Here is a 14,899-nt window from a genome sequence, read left to right as displayed (position 1 = left end):
TTCGCAAGAGGTTTGGTCAAACAAACTAGTGGATTAGTAGAGTTTGAAAGTGTTTGTTTGTTTGTTTTTTTTTTTTTTTTTTTTAAGATTATGTGCATGTGTAAAGTGGACAACATATAAAACTGCATTTAAAGTCAAGAGAGTGCAAATTTCTTGGTTTGAGAAAGTTTAGAGGTTACAGGTTTTGAAATCCAATCTCGAAGGAAAAGGTTACTAGAAGAGATGCCTTGCATGATAAAGATCTCCATGTTGAATTAGAATGAAGTAAAAGTGTGTGATGAGGGTTCAAAGGAGAAATTAACAATTGAGGTAGAGTTTGATGCAGATCGTTCATCTACTGATAAAGGTGACTACGGAAAAACTAGCAGCAGCAGTAAGAGCTTATTCAATGATTTAATTGCTAGAGGCAGAAAGAAACAAAAGTTCATACAGCACAACAAAGATATGAATTTGAAAGTATGGTTAGGTTTGCTTTGCTTAGGTATCCAATAGTGGAGATCCATTATCTTACAATGATGCTATAAACTCCATCTTTTTTGGGATCAATATCTTGATTTGCTCTTTTAATTTTCAGATATATGTTGGCTTTAGACTAGTCTCAGGTCTGCGTTTAGACCTAGCCTTAGCTTCTGGAAAAGGATCTGCCATTAGCTTCTTCTTCACTCCCTTTGATTCATGCAGAGGGACTTGTTGGAGTGGTTTAGGTAATAACACAATTTTGGTAGAAACACTAGCAAATAGCAATTGGGTGAATCTTATTTGAATCTATAGGAAAGATACAGACAATGTGATGAAGAGTATAAAGACAATGACTAGGATAAGATTCATATTATGCAGGATAGATACCTGAAGCTATCAAGTCAACTAATCATTTTTCATCCTCAGCAGGATCAAAAGGCAGTTGAATAGCCTTCAGAGTGTTCTAAATAAATGTCTTATTATTGAAAACTTCCATGTATGTAGACCACTAAATATCGAAGAGTTCAGTAGATGCTGGAAAGTCCATTAATCATCGAAAATCAATGCCTTTCAGATCCTTCTCTTGTGATAAAGCCAACTGTTCTCCAACCTAAGCTTGATAAGCCACTTGTGTGTGCCAAGCAGCATTAAAGGAGGAGTTGGAGTGGCTTGGGTTAAGCCAAATTGCCAGGCAGACATAGTTGGGGTATAGACCTTGTCCAATTCTACTTCTGTTAAACATGAGCAAATCTATTGACGCCAGGAAACTTGCCCACGTAACTACTGTATCTAAAAACTTACTTCCTGTACTAAAAAGTCGGTAGCATTCTGACCCGAACTTCCTGAGGGTAAATGGGATAAGCTGAAGGTCGGTCCTTTTATGTTCTGCAAAAGTATAGAACCATCTTGCAAAGGTAGGGATAGAGGAATCATATCTGGCTTCCATTAAGTATTGGCCACATGAATGTGGAACTTATAGATTAAGTTTTAGGAATAGGAGAAAAGGATGGAACATAGGCATACACCCAAAGCTGCAAAAACCATAATGGTCCTTGAATGGATTAGAAAAGCTATCACGAGTAAGGGAAGAGAGGGATCAATACAAGTGGAAAAAGAGCCAAGGCTAGCCTGTGACCTTAAGCTAAGGCTTTAGCAAAAGAAGATATCATTGAGTAACTCTTTTTGTTGTACTACACACCATAAATTGACAAATCCAGTAGAAGTAAAATGAAACTTACTCATGAGTAATGATACTGGGCCCTGGGGAGATAGAGTAGTGTTCTGCATTTGTCAAGTCATAAAAAGGGTGTAGGCCAAATCAGAAGGGTCGGCGTTTGATTGATAGTTACCATCCCTACATTGAGGTTGGGATGTAGCACTTCTCCACAAGGGGAAAGGTCTGTTAGGTGAAAGACATCTGAAGTAACAGACATCGTCCCCATAGGGAAATGAAACATATTGGTCATTAATGGCTCGAACATAGGCAACAGAGACAACAAAGACTGGTTAACAGTAGGACGATAAGCGAAACAAATGATGCTTATTCAAATTATGGCTGCTCTGATAGTTCTTTTTTTTTTCTTATTCAACTATGGCTATGTTAGATAATTTTTTTGCTTATTCAAATTGACTTAATGTTGAGCATATACTTCCTTTGTTGTGCATTCTTACCATGAATCTCCATTCCACCCCTACAAATTCCCTGAATGCTACCTACTGTATTCCTCATGATGCAGCAAGATACAGTGTAACTTCTTAACTTTCCAGTTAAAAAAGAAAAGAAAGAAAAGAAAAATCAATAAACAGGACTTAAGTTGTCAAGAAGCCTCCTGTAACAGTAAGCTTCTTGACAACTTAACATTAGCACAATAACAAAACTCATGCAATATTGAGACTATTTTCAGCATTTATGCAATCTTAAGCATGATGATGGGGAAAACAAAACATGCAAACTAGAGAAGTATGACAAATCAGCTGGCCATTTCAAATATTATGGTCTTTTTTACCCTTTGCTTTTAATTTTCGATGGGCAACTGAGACAAATGTTACAATTCTGCTAGAGATGCAACTTCTCAAGACTCAATGTTATTCTTCTGATACACCTATAGTGCTAATTCTCAATGTTTTTACTATTATACCTTTCCATTGCCCAATCTAACACATATGACATATGGTTGTGATCACACTAATGCTTTTGACATGCTCGGGTAATTGGAATTGGTGGATCTGACAGTGAACCATTGAGTATATGATTAGCAAACCACTGACTAGCAGCCTGAGAGTAGTGTACACCATCCCAGCTAACATACTGTGAAGGATTAGCACAAGAAGCACCAAACACCGCACTTCCATTTACAAGTGCTTTTGTCCCACACCAGACATGATCGTAATTCACATGATACCCACAGCAGACCTTCAGGGGATCGGTGAATCCTGTAAAAGAAGTAACTTGTGTAAAAAAAATTGTCCCGGATTCACAGTATCAGTAATAGCCGTTACATTGGCACTTTTCTTCGACATGATTGTAACAATTGCCTTAATGTAAAAACCCAAATGCTGTCTTTTCACAAGGAAGAAAAAGGCCAGAATTACAAACAGACATTATACTTTTTGAGTTTTTTGTGCTCTTCCAAACCACACCCCCCCCCCCCCCCGCGCGGGTGGCGGGGCTTTGACTTCTTTAGATATTACTTTAGTCAAAAGGTGTATTTCTTTTCAAATCAAAAACATCAATAACTACTTAGCCATAGTCCCAAAATTTTGGAGTTGGATATGGATTCTCAACGGACTAATCAAAATTGGCCACATGTATTCTTTTCCGGAGTATTAAACTTATTAATAGTAGTAAAATGTTCCACATCTTAATAGGCATGTGAAATTGATTAAGTATTGATTAAGTGATGTGAATAGGATTACAATATAATAAATACCTTCATTCTTTGCATTGCTGATTAGTCCATATTTTGCAGCATATAGATCCACATATGTTATTGCTGCTTCTGGGAGCTCTGCCCTTAGTTTGATCACTCTGTCCTTGAGTTGCTTGTTGAGCTCTACAGCCATGTCATTTTGACCCTTGATACAGCCATGCTGATCAAGATAGCCAGGCGCTGGATTATGATTGTAAAAAAAGTTCACTGGCAAGCATCCAATAGGCCCTGTGTTGTGAATCCAAAATGTCCGCCCTCCTTGTTGATATATGCGCTGAAAGTAGTCCATTACAGTAGTTTCATATCAAAGATATGCTTGATTAAACTCACAATTATTCAGAGTTTCAGATCATAGCAATGTTGGTGAAAATAGAGAGAAAAGAGAGTCAAAGACAGATATTTACGTGGTTTGGCAATGTGCTTATATCCACGGGAGTAAGCATCGGACAAAAATCACTATCAGAAAATAAAGGATTTTCAATGTATTTACTGCACATTAATTTTCCCAATATACCTTTATCATACGATTCATACCCCAACCTATAACTCCGCCTAGGCAAAACAAAAGTAACATAGAGCTGCATTATTAGGCTTTAAACTAGATATCAGTGTTGCCTTCTCTTCAGAATATGAACCACTGTCTCTAATTTCAAACTTCTTATTTCAAGCAATGCTAGTAATCTGTTTACTTACTTGGACTGCTGTGGCTAACTGATTGACAATGTCTGGCATTGCCGCACGAAGTTGGTCGAAGTTCATCTTTCGAAAACCAACAGAAAGATCATTCTGACCGATATCGAATGTGTAAAGAGCCTTGGAAAAGTCCTGGGGCCTAGGAAGCTTGCTTCTTTCAGAGGGTGTCTTGGCTAGAAATCACAATAAATAAACTAAATAAGCTGATGAAAATAAACTCATCCAAGCACACAACAATTATTACTTTTTTCTTTTAATGGGAATGACCTTGGTTGTAGAGAGCATAGGTGCGTGCTTTGAACTGCAGGAATTGCACAATCTGGATGTCAAGAGAGAACGGACTAATGCCATACTCAAATATGGTTTCATTTTGCCTTCTAATAGTTGATCCTCCAGTGGCAAAATTTGCACCATGCTGGTAATTGGTTCCAAGTGAATTCAAGTATGCACTCAAGTATGGCAATTTTAGGTGCTCAGCTGCATAAATATTTTACTCTATTAGACAACTATCATGAATCTATGCTTTTACTATAGATAAGTAGAGTGATATAGAAATATTTGTACCTATGAAGTCTATGAGGACCCGGCCATCTGAGTCCCTTCCAGCAGGCTTGTGAAAGAATGCATCACCATATGGTGCTGGAATGGGTTCAAATGCTGCTGATATGCCTCCAGTGTCTGAATTTGAGTCACCAAAGTTGTAGATTGCTGGAAAAACACAAGGTGCTGAGCCTTGCAGTTCTTTACCTCCCACACCCAGAACACACAAAACCATGAACCCAGTTAATAATAGTCTCCCAAACTCCATTGGTGCAGCACAAAAGTAGTTCATGCTAGAACACTCTAATCTATAGGGACCAGCAAGAACCAGAGGCCTGGTTTTAAGGTTATCTACCTACTTATTCTTGGTGTATATGGGGCAAAAGGAAGCAGATATTCTTGACATTCACGTGCACACCGATTTACTGCTGCTCACTTTATATATTTAATTTAGGAAAATTGTATTTTTACTGTTGCAATATGGACAATTTTTTATTTTATTTTTTATTTTTTTATGGAGGCAATTTTTTGTGTTTTTATAATGTAAATATATGATGTAAATTTATTTTGTAAGTAATGTATAAAAATTTTAAAATTTTTTTAATAGAAATTTATTATTATTATTATTATTTTTTTGTGTGGTAAGATGTAATAATCAATTTTGCTTGTCAAACTTTGTCAATTTCATGTGTCGATGCTGTCATTCACTACTCATATTCTTCCTTATATGTTTTGGTTTTTGTGTGAAGGAGAATTGATACATTTTAAGGTATTGAACTACTAGAAACAAAAAAAGCATCTCTATTCCTTACCGTAGATTAAAAAAAAAAAGCTTCTCTTTTTATTCTTTAAGCCTAACGTTAGGGAAGAATGGAACAATGATTTCATCAAAGGGCCCAAAGATTGAAACGAAAAAGAAAAAAAAATCACCAATGAAAAAAAAAAAAAAAAAACACTGGGAGGTAGTATAGGGGAAAAAAAGTCATTCATAAAACTTCTACTTTATACAAGATTTGTAAGAGGTTATAAAAGGCCATCTTAGTATCTTACTTCCAATTTATTTTGGGGAGACTGATTTTGAGATTTGAACAAAAATAAAAATTATTATTATATTTTATTTTACTTGCCAGCTGTAATATTTTTATTTTGATTGTGTTTGCAATTAAAAACAAAATAAACGAATTGATTAGGATGAGCTAGACAATAACAAGATAGCGTTGATATTATAAAGTTCTAGGCTTTTAATTTTGCATCCTAAGAATAAATAATCAAAGTAGCAACACATGGTCAGTTGATGGAAAAAAAAAAAAAAAAAAAAAAAACACCATCATTTGAATGTAACTTTTTCTTCTTTAACAAAAAGCCAAACAAGTTGCTTATATTAGGAATTTGTTATCTAAAAGCAGTTTTTTTGTTTGAGGAAGAGACACTAGACACAAAATTGAGTTCATAACTTCTAATTTTGGAACTACACTTTACAATCTTATACTCCATTTTTGTATATATAGTTATATACACTAAAAAATAAAAATAAAAGTTTCCTTTGTTCCTTTAATAATTCCGTCCCTGCCTAATGTTATGTGGATTCTGATCAACATTGTACCAAGATCCAAGATTGGGGATGGATATGGCTATCTTCTTCTTCTTTTCTTTTCATTTGTTTATTTATTTATTTTTGTGTCGATAAACAGCTATCTTCAGTCCTAGTAGGGTAGTGGAGAGTACATTGAAGATAATTCATCTTTTTGTGTTTTGACACTTGAAAGTGTGTCCAATACATCAGTGTACGAGACATATTAAAATGTACATAAAATACGTGTTCTTATCTTAACGTAGTATTCAGTATATTGATGCTCCAAATCTCCTTCCTTCGCATTTAATTTAAGCAGAAAAAGGAAATAGAAAAAGAGAGAAGATTTGGGAAAAGAGTGGTGACAAATTAAGAGTGCGGAGGACAGCTCAAATGCATAGGGCAACACATGTCCCTAATTGTAAGGACCAAAGGATCATAATCATGTGGCTATCTAGAAGTACCTTGAAGAAAGAGAAGTCGGTGATGGGGCTTTTGTGTCTCATACCATCTATTTAATTTAATGAAACTGTACGATGGTTGTCGCTATCTGCAATAAAGTGGACAAGTAAAAAAGCATATAGAAAAAAAGATCTTTGTTTTGCGCAATTAGCGGTCATGCGTTGCAGAGACGTGAATAACGTGATAACGTTCTCCTCTGAAGTGGGCTGCATTCTGATTTCTGATTCTGAGTAGTAGCCCAAGACCCGAACACAAATAACATCAAGTTTGGGCCATGAAACCTATCCCACCATTGATATCCAAAGCTGACATCTTCCAATAGATGAAAAGGCAGTTCTCATTTGCTGTCCAACTCCATTGGCATAGAAATTCTATCTTTCAAGGGCCTTATATGATGCTAATCCTACATAACCTCATCGGGATTTTTTTTTTTTTTTTTTTTTTTTTTTCAGGTAGAAAAATCATGCTGCCACTCACAATTCCTTTTGAGTCTAGCAAACAGGTCAGGAAAATGATATATATTTTTGGTATTGATTGATATTGGTACACCACATATATTAAATGTGAGTGATTTCACTAATAATTAAATCAACATATTTCAAGTGTCAATATCTCTCATAGGAAGTCTATTCCATCGGTCTTACATCATTGGACTCCTAGCCTGGAAGGAAACATCAATCGTGCAAGATAGTAGTCATTTGTGCATTAATTGTGCCCAATAACTTCTTATTGCATTTAATGTTAGGCGATTTGTCTCTCACTTTAATAGTAGGTCTGAACTCTGAACATATTGAGCCATCCAATTATCTCTTGAAGACCTCTAACTTTGGACAGGTATCAAATCAATTAAAGAAAAGTTGTGCTTTAAGGCTTGATTTGGGACAAAGGAGTAGTTGTAATTTAAAAGTATAAAACCCCTCAAACATGACAAGGAGATATGCTTTTTAGGGGAAAAAAAAAAAAAAAAATTCACTACTTAGAAAATTAAACTTCTATTTCCAAAAAACCCAAACTGACTTTATCATCAGAATGTCTACAGGAACAAATTGATTTCCAAACAATCATTATTAGTTGGCGATACATCTTTACTTCCGTGGCCTTCGTAGTTTAATCCCACCTCTCACAATTTCATTTCATGAAAGGTAAAAATGAGTTCAAGATTGGGAAAGGGGTAAACTTGGCAAACAAGTCAAGTTGAACGGGTTTGTGTTTTATCATTATGGATTAGAAACTTATCGAACTAAAATGAGTTACTATTCTGATGACCCTTATCGATGTCAGGTTTTGGCATTGACCTCGATCATTTTGACCCTTTGTCTTTTGAACAAGGGTCTTGGTGACCAGTGATGAGGTGTACTCGGGTTTGCCAATTGCCATCATAAGGTTCGTAGAGAGGATACAATTTCAAAATCTTTGAGAGGTTGACCAGCAGCAGCCATGGTGTCAGCTTAACCTTTAAATTTCTAGATATAACCGTGAGTTGATAGTGGATCTGCTCTGTTGACTGAGAAGTGAACGTTCTATCAAGTGCTCTGCTTTAATATATCATATAAAGCAAGGACACCAAATGGTTTTATGAAATGTTAAATACATAAAATATGGGCTAAATGAAAGAGCTCACTCTCACACTTTTAAGAGAGGAGTTTTAATATATTCATAGTTGGAAAATGGCAATGCATTGAAGATTACATCTTTGGATTGCTATATCTCTTCCTATTTAAAAATTGGATACACATAAATTTCCATCACACAGACTGACGCTTATGACAAGCATGCATGTGTGATTGGCACTGGTGGGTCCGTGAATGAACCATTGAGGATATGATTAGCAATCCAATGATTTGCAGCCTCAGTGTAGTGCACACCATCCCAGCTAATATACTTGGAAGGATCTTCACAAGACCCCGCATATATTTCAGTACCATTTATTTTATCCCTATGCCCACACCACACATGGTTGGAATCCTCGTGATAACCACAGCAAATGCTCCTTGCATCAACAAATCCTGCAAAGGACAACTGTTATTTCATTGTTTTTTTATCCCCACCATAGGATCTTGGTGCAACTTGTACTTCATTTAGCATGTGACATGTAGCAGATATCACATTGGTTTAACAAAGGTCAGGGCAACAGCAGTCTCAAGGTAGCTTTAAAAAATAAAAGAGTTTAAATTGAAACTATTAGGATTTTGAGTTTGTGGGAGTTTAATTTGAAGGGTCTCTAACATGTTGAGACACTGCTAAATCAAGAAACTTAAATGATTGGACATTTGGACCCAGTTATGTAATATTAACTATCCACTCTTGCTAGTATTGATATCAATAGAATAATGTCTATTTCACACACTTACCATTTTTGCACAGTAATATTGTTACTTGTATTCCAAGTTAGAAATCATGACTTCAAGTCACAATTTTAGTTCAAAAAACTGTGTACTATGTGTGTAAGTGAATGTGTGCAACAGAAATTTCCCTATTCAATATGTGACTTTACTATTTAACTAATCACACCATAAGTTTCTTCGTCAATAAGTATTACCTTGCTCCTTTGGATTGCTGATTAGTTTATACTTTGCTGCAAAAATATCCACATATGTTAATGCAGCTCCAGGTAGCTGTGTCCTCAGTTTGGTCACTCTTCTCTTCAGTTGCCTATTAAACTCTATAGCCATGTCATTTTGAGCTATGAGACATCCGTGCTCGTCAAGAATGCCAGGCATTGGATGGTGGTAGTTGCGTTGGGTCACTGGCAAGCAGCCAATGGGACCTGTATTATGTATCCAAAAGTTCCTTGCCCCTTGTTCATGCAGATGCTGAAAGAGATTTTGTTGATTTTGAGCCATAAACACAATAAACATGTTAGATTAGAGTCCCAATCTTGTTAATTTCACTTGAGATTAACCTTTTTTTTTTTTTTTGTTTGACTTACTTTAACTGCTGAAGCTAACTGGTCAATTATGTCTGGGAGTACTGCTCTAAAATTTTCACTGCTTGATTTTCGAATACCAGCAGCAATATCATTTTGTCCAATGTCAAATGTGTAGAGAGCATCTGAGAAGTCCTGAGGCCTTGGAAGATTTCTTCTGTGGGAGTTTTTCTTGGCTGCATGTCATAAACAAATGTAGAGGACATTGTAAGTTGGTGAGAAACGATTTCTTTTTGGGTGATTTGGTATTACCTTTGTTGTAGAGCTTGCCGGTGTGTGTCTTGAACTGGTCAAATTGCACAATCTGGATATCAAGAGAGAAAGGGCTTGCACCAGTCAAAAAGAAGGACTCATTAAGCTGCCTAATTGTTGATCCTCCAGTGGCAAAATTTGCACCATGCCTGAAACTTGCTCCAATGGAATCTAGATAGGCACTCAAGTATGGCAATCTAAGGCGCTTGGCTGCATAAAAAAATAACCAACTTCTTTTTTTTCTGTGAACTTTGATAGGCAAACTATTTTAGATATGTGCTTGTTGGACAGAGAACAAGTTGATATGCATTTTACCAATAAAGTCTATTATAAGCCGCCCATCGGAGCCTCTTCCAGCCGGTTCATGAAAAAAGGTCTCGCCAGACGGTTGCCCTGCTGGATAGAAAGCTGCTGATATCCCACCGGTATCTGAATTTGAGTCTCCAAAGTTGTAGATTGCTGGAATATCACAATGTGATAAACCTGTCATTTCTTCACCTGACACACTCAAAAGCAAGAAAGCTATACTCCAAGCAATGAATACCCTTCCAACCTCCATTCTAACTGCACCAAAACTGTGACTCATATGACACTAGCACTACCCTTGTTTATGGTAGCCCAGAGGCTTAGTCAAGACAAAGTTTTCTTTGATATAGACAGAGAAAATATATAATCATGAGAATCCTGTGCATATCAAAGCAAGTGGGAAATAAAAATGAGAAAGAATGTATTATGTCTCAATCTCCCATTGGTTTCTTTAAGAATATATGTAGTCATGAAAGTCATGAGCTTACCTAGCAATGGAATATATATATATATATATCTCATAGGCAATCTCAAGCTACTATGAGCTTCCTTAATCTATCTTTCTCTCTTTGCGCGTTGTAAATGACTTTTCCATACTTATTTTGTTTTTGTTTTGTTTTGTTTTTTTTTTCCAACTAATATATGTAATACTCCAAATTATATGAATTGTATTGAATAAAATGTTAATTTACGGCTATGTACTACATACACATCGAATATTTACTAAGTCGAACTGAATTATATAAATAATTACAAGATGTGCCAATTAAATGCAAAAATGACGTCACCCTTTTGCTTTATAGCATCACTATATTCATGTCCTTAATTTGTACCTTTCTTTGCAGAAGCTTAATATAAAATTGTAGACTTTTTAGATCTGACTGTCTAAATCCCAAACTGTTGTAGGACATCCTTTGATGTCACTATATGCAACTTGGTTGGCCTAACTATAAGTTGTACTTATTATCAAAAGAGACAACTCATATATTGTAAGCATCTTTAAAATGGAAATTACCGGCTCTTGTTCCATCTTGTTTCAATTTCTTGCTACATGAAGAATGGGGACAAAGGTATTAATCGTATAGGAGAACGTATATCTTTTTTTCTTGACAAAATGATCACTCTTACATTTTTTTACTATGCTAGAATTAATACAAAGTATATTACAAGAGTTTTACAAATTAATATATCACTTTTTAAACATAAAAAAAAAAGTAATTAAAAAATTTCTTTATTTATGTTGTTAACGGTCACAACAATAATATTTATTGTCATGCCTGTTTATAAGCCTTTTGTAATTTTAAACAATTTCCAACATTTTTTCCCAACAACAGAAAAGTAGAGTTAAATTATATGAGAAAATAAAAATGCTATGTAATTTTTTGTAAAAAAGTCAATGATAATAGATTTTATCTATTAACACAACTCATTACTCATCTCACATAGAACAATATATGCCCGTATTTATCACAAAAAATCGATGCAAAATCGTGTGGGCTTTTTTTTCTTATAATCAAAATCATGTGGGGTCTAATATAACATGTGATGCAAATTGCATATATTAATAAAGTTTTCATTTATCGAAACGGCCAAGGAATTGACATTACATCATATAATCCAAGCTACCCTTGACCTAGAATCAACATTAGACATAAAATAATACAAGCATCACAAACTAGCTAGGCTTTGCCACACTAAGTGTGTGTTTGGATAGAACTTATTTTGCTGAAACTGAAAACTGAAAACTGAAAACACTGTAGCAAAATAATTTTTAAATGTGTGAATAGTATCGTGGGACCCATTTTTAATGAAAAAATTGATAAAAAATGAAATTTGTGGGTCCGTGAACAGTGCACGAATGCACTGTTCTGGTCAAATCTGGTCAAATGTTGCGGCTATGTGAGGGAGAAAACGCGTGAACAAAAAAAAAAAAAAAAAAAAAAGGAGAAAACGTAAAAAGTAAAACGCAAACGCAGCAAACGCAATACAAACAGACCCTTAGGTCATACTGTAGAGAATTTCCATAATTGGTCAGTGTATATATGGGTTGGGTTCATATATATATATATATATATATATATATATATATATATATAACACATTTCAAAATTAAGCTCATGTATGTTGCGCACTTCTTCTTTATTTACACATTTTGCCTTGAACTCTGCGTATGATTATGAACACAGACTGAAACGTTGGATGGTAATTTGATTATAAATCTTCTTTGGTCACAATCATCGATGTCAACGACATGCGCAAGAACTTCTTATTAAGTAGTGTTGGATTGTAGTAATCTTTGTCTTCCATGCTTTCTCCTTTCATATTATTTTTTGCTTTTGGATTTAAAAAAAAATAAAATGCTTTGCTTAAAGAGTCGAGGTCAACATTAACTTTTTTGTTAGCTATCAAAGATGTTTAATTGCCTTAGGTCCATTAAAAAAAGTTTCATCACGCCAATGTTAAAATTTTGTCCAGAGCCAATCGACATTAAGGCTGCTTCTCGTAATCTTTAAGTAATACTTACTGGTTAAAATATTGAGCTACACTATGAATCCATAATATATTTGAAGAGGCGTATGAGGTTTTTTTTTTTCTTCTTATTTTTTATTTTTATTTATTTATAAAAGGAAATGATGTGTGAGGTATTTTTTTTTTAAATTATATATGTAACAATTTGTCATCTACTAATTAATTGCTTCCTTGTATCACAAACGAAGTCAAAATGCACTTAAAAGGTACACCAAAGTCCACATTGGTGTAGTTACATTTACAAATTATTTACTATTATTTTAGTCAAGTACATAAACCTTAGTAGTATAACAAATAGACTCCCTTATTATTATTATTTTTTGCCATTTTTTTTAAAGCTTTCTTTGGCTTGTTTAGTATATGGTACTTATAAATAGACTGCCTAAACTGTTATGTTGTAGTAAGACGCCTTCATTTTCATTATATTAACTAGTCGCTAACCCGTGCGATGCACGGGATAGTTAAACAAAATTTATACACATTCACCTTAATTGGTACAATCATTTGAAAACAATTTTAACTAATACTCAAATGTAAGAGACACATTGACTTACTATTTAAAGTAGTCTTCTGAAGAATTTACACATATTGTGCAACTGAGACTTAATTTCTCATCAATGGTTAGAAATATAAACTGCAAATATATAAATAAAGACCATGACTTGAGAATGACGCATTAAACTTCAAATTAGAGTAGTAATGTTACTTTCTCAATCTTTGCTTAGTTGTAATAATAATATAGAGGAAATTCAAAACATGGAAAGAAAATAAAAATTACAACAATTAATTTCATTATCTTTCATGCTATACTTTGTAATTGTACGGAATTAAGTCAACTCAATTTAAGTAATTGTAATAAAATTGGCTTCTATTATTCTCTATTCTATAGAGATATGAACATATTGGATTTCTCAAACCCGGTATTGCAATAAAATGATTTATTATTGAAAATAAGAAACAATTAAGCTCATCCCTTAAAGATTTACCTCTTGTACTTGGTAATTTCCATTCAAACTTTAAAATAGATTATTTGCCTTACCTAGATGTTTTCCTTGTGGTGAGGACAAATAAAATGAGACAGGTGTTGCATGACCTTCGAAGTAAAAAAGCTTTCTTCTAGTCAAAAACAAAACTCGTCAAGAGGAGTAAGAGAGAAAGAAATTACTCAATGAAAAACCATGGTGAATGAAGAAAAGATTTTTGAACTTAAAAAGATCCACACAAATTTTAGCCATAGGTGCAAAATGCCAAGTTAAGAAATATAAATATTGATCTACAGGTGCAATTTTTAAATAGAAAATAGCAATTTCATGAACAAAAACCCTAGCAACCAAATAGAAAAACTATAATCTTGATTTGATTTCTCATTTATCAATGATGGTGACTGGAGAATAAGTTGATTTAGTCCATAAGAGTGGCCCTGAGTAATTGCCGATGGCAAGTGCCAAAGATAGTAAATAAATCAAATCAAAGAAGGAGAGAGTATAAATTATTTCACAAAATCAAAGATCTCTTTACATCCCATAAAATTTAAAATAAAGAAGAAAATCTCTCTATAGTTTAAGAAACACAATATAATAAAATTAAAGAGAGAAAATTTTCGGAGGACAAAATATTATAGATAATTTAAGAGAATTTTGGTTTAATACACCGCAACTCCATAAAATTCATACTAATAATAATATTTTATGATTGCACAGACTATTTTTTTAGAGTGGTTGATCTCAACATTGGTGTGCATTTAATCTTTCACTAAAAGCAAAGGGAAGTAGATCATGTGCATACATCTTTATGAGCAATTTTTGGCAATCAGGTATAACAAACGCGTAACCATTTTGTCCTATTCCTACAATCTAAGAACATATCCTCTCTTATAAGTTGATGATGCCAAGTTTTAACATATCCTCTCCTTTTTTTTTTTTTTTTTTTTTTTTTTTTCCCCAAAGAAATAAAAGGACTTTAAAGACATGTCCAATTTGTTAAAATGCAAGTGCTTCAAGCCATAGAACAATTTAATAAAAATTACAACTCCATGAATTGAACTTGCAAATGGTATTAACTATTGGCTATTAATGCGATTATTAAGCCGTACCACATTAAACATGTTTCTCTATTAAAATATATAAACAAATTAACCTTACAAAAGCTGAACTTTATAAGCTAAAATCTATACCGTGCGTTGTAGATCTTGAATGCTAAAAACATTTTCTATCCACACCTGTTTAATTGAAC

The 14,899-nt window shown here is 34.1% G+C and overlaps 2 protein-coding genes across 2 annotated transcripts; both read right to left on the bottom strand.

Moving 5' to 3' along the window:
* Positions 1 to 2,414: 2,414 nt before the first annotated feature.
* LOC115976559 (GDSL esterase/lipase At5g14450-like) lies at positions 2,415 to 5,056 on the bottom strand. The gene is made up of 5 exons (XM_031097897.1): positions 4,647 to 5,056; positions 4,350 to 4,559; positions 4,083 to 4,255; positions 3,390 to 3,663; positions 2,415 to 2,892 (listed from the first exon to the last, which is right to left on the bottom strand). Exons 1-5 carry the CDS (start codon positions 4,912 to 4,914, stop codon positions 2,645 to 2,647), a joined length of 1,173 nt encoding a protein of 390 aa, XP_030953757.1. The 5' UTR covers positions 4,915 to 5,056; the 3' UTR covers positions 2,415 to 2,644.
* A 3,319-nt stretch (positions 5,057 to 8,375) lies between these two features.
* On the bottom strand, positions 8,376 to 10,625 carry LOC115978253 (GDSL esterase/lipase At5g14450-like). The gene is made up of 5 exons (XM_031100276.1): positions 10,148 to 10,625; positions 9,833 to 10,042; positions 9,584 to 9,756; positions 9,194 to 9,467; positions 8,376 to 8,660 (listed from the first exon to the last, which is right to left on the bottom strand). Exons 1-5 carry the CDS (start codon positions 10,416 to 10,418, stop codon positions 8,416 to 8,418), a joined length of 1,173 nt encoding a protein of 390 aa, XP_030956136.1. The 5' UTR covers positions 10,419 to 10,625; the 3' UTR covers positions 8,376 to 8,415.
* Between the last annotated feature and the right edge of the window lie 4,274 nt (positions 10,626 to 14,899).

Source organism: Quercus lobata, chromosome 2 (genome assembly GCF_001633185.2).
Source record: "Quercus lobata isolate SW786 chromosome 2, ValleyOak3.0 Primary Assembly, whole genome shotgun sequence".
Taxonomy (NCBI): domain Eukaryota; kingdom Viridiplantae; phylum Streptophyta; class Magnoliopsida; order Fagales; family Fagaceae; genus Quercus; species Quercus lobata.
The sequence above is the reverse complement of the archived record's forward strand: the minus strand, read 5'-3'. Positions and strand labels throughout refer to the sequence as shown.